Genomic DNA, 1,863 nt, shown 5'->3' with positions numbered 1-1,863 from the left:
GCTGTGACGTCAAGAACAAGTAGGGGGAGGAAAAACTTGCCTAATGAACTAGCACTGCAATACCCTATTAATCTTTTGATCTGCAGGCACTTTATTTTGTTGGATTAGGGGTAATAAGATACTACTATGTGTAATTTGCTGTTCCTGTATTACTGAGCTGGCATGTGAAGAATCCGATCAAAGAAATGAGCTTTTTATGGTTGAATTGAAACCTTTGTCGGATAAATTCAGAATAACTTTTTACAGAACAGATTTGTAACTACAATAAATCGTCTGTTCTCAATGGGGTGTAGGCATTACAAACAACCGTTCTACGGTGTGATCGTTGGATTTATTTTACACCACACTTTCGGCAGGTCACGCAATACTTGAAGTAATTTTTAGACTCCTTGGGAGCTATGAGCCAGCCTAAAACTTACTAGAATGAGAGGGTGGGGGGTGTTGTTTAAAAGAAAATGGGAGGGTGAGGGATTGTTGAGTTATCCTTGTTGTTGTCTTGTTACAAGAAAAGTTTGGGGAACGCTTTATAAGCTGAAAGATTACAAATGAATGGTCACTGCTTTCCCCCGACTAAACCCCCTCAATCATTTCCAAAGGTGTTTTTTTTTTTGACAGAGTCTATAGAAACAATCCACAAACAAACGAACAGTTGAAATTCAGAGTTGAATAAGACGCACAATGAATCGCCACCAAGGAGGTTATACAGTAAGGTTGTTAGTTTTAAGGTCCTTGATCAACACAGAAGTGTGCCACGAGTTTATTAAAAATGTCCAGTGACGTATTAGAGCTTGTTTGGAGAGAAATGGCCAAACCATGAAGCATGCAATATAAATTATTCTTCATATTAACAATAAATGTGACGCCTCATATATTTGAATTTTATTTGTTACAAGTTTTGATTTTGAAATTGGTTCAAAAATGATCAAGCAATAGTCCTTTAAATGCGCCCTACTTCTTTTTAGAGACACCCGGTCAAGGCAGTCTCCAAGTCAAATACCTACGCACACGTGATTCAGTCCGGACTTACAGAGACATCATAATTATAAAAGCAACAAATACAAAACCAAGAGAATAAATAAGTGTTGGTAGTGTAGTGGAGAGGCTACCGGACCCTTAATCGTCAGACTGAGATTGCGGGTTCAGAAGTTCTAAGGCTCAGTTCTGTACGATGCTGTGTCCTTGCGAAAGGCACTTTAAACGAATTGTCCCACTAAGCTCGGTCCATTCGGTGGAGATTCTGCATCTTAAATAACCTTATCGTGTGGCAAGGGGTGTTAAACCGGTACAGTTTTGCACATTTTCAGAGAAAAGAAAGCAAGCCCCCCCCCAAAAAAAACAACAACAACAACAACAACAACACCCAAAAAGCAAACAAACGAACAAACAAAACAAAACACCCCAACAAAACGAACAAACAACAAAAAACAAAAACATGAACACCAAAATGAAAACTCCAACAATTTTCTTCGTCTTTGTTGTATTTCAGCTCTAACCAACAAAGATGGCTTCCAGTAAGGCCAAGCTCGCCCAGACCTTCAAGCATTACGTCGTTGTTTCCTCTGTGGGTCAGAATTTGAATGAGGCACAGAAGAAAGAAATTAAAGACAAAGGGATGAACAAGATGCTTAAGGTGGGTGTGCTGTGATGTCGTTTGGTGTCTTACGAGTATTTAAGAAAGGGGGAAGACAAGAAGGGCTTGATTATCTTCATGGGATATCATTATTTACATGTATTAAATGCAGCTGTCTATCACTCTCGTCTTCTCTGTCTGTCTGTCTGCCTGCCTTCTGATCATCAGTCTCCACTTCTCTGTCTGTCTGTCTGTCTGTCTGTCTGTCTGTCTGTCTGTCTGTCTGTCTGTCT

The 1,863-nt window shown here is 39.7% G+C and overlaps 1 protein-coding gene across 1 annotated transcript in view; it reads left to right on the top strand.

Annotated features, from left to right (window-relative positions):
- The window catches only part of LOC106012732 (tubulin polymerization-promoting protein family member 2), a gene marked incomplete in the record, with an annotated part of 25,312 nt that overhangs the window by 17,760 nt on the left and 5,689 nt on the right, over nt 1-1,863 (top strand). The window contains 1 exon segment of the mRNA XM_013086525.2: nt 1,487-1,630. Within this exon segment, the coding sequence (XP_012941979.1) occupies nt 1,502-1,630 (129 nt within the window).

Source organism: Aplysia californica, unplaced genomic scaffold, assembly GCF_000002075.1.
Source record: "Aplysia californica isolate F4 #8 unplaced genomic scaffold, AplCal3.0 scaffold00475, whole genome shotgun sequence".
Classification (NCBI taxonomy): Eukaryota; Metazoa; Mollusca; class Gastropoda; order Aplysiida; family Aplysiidae; genus Aplysia; species Aplysia californica.
Note: the sequence above shows the minus strand (reverse complement) of the source record. Positions and strands in the feature narration are given on the sequence as shown.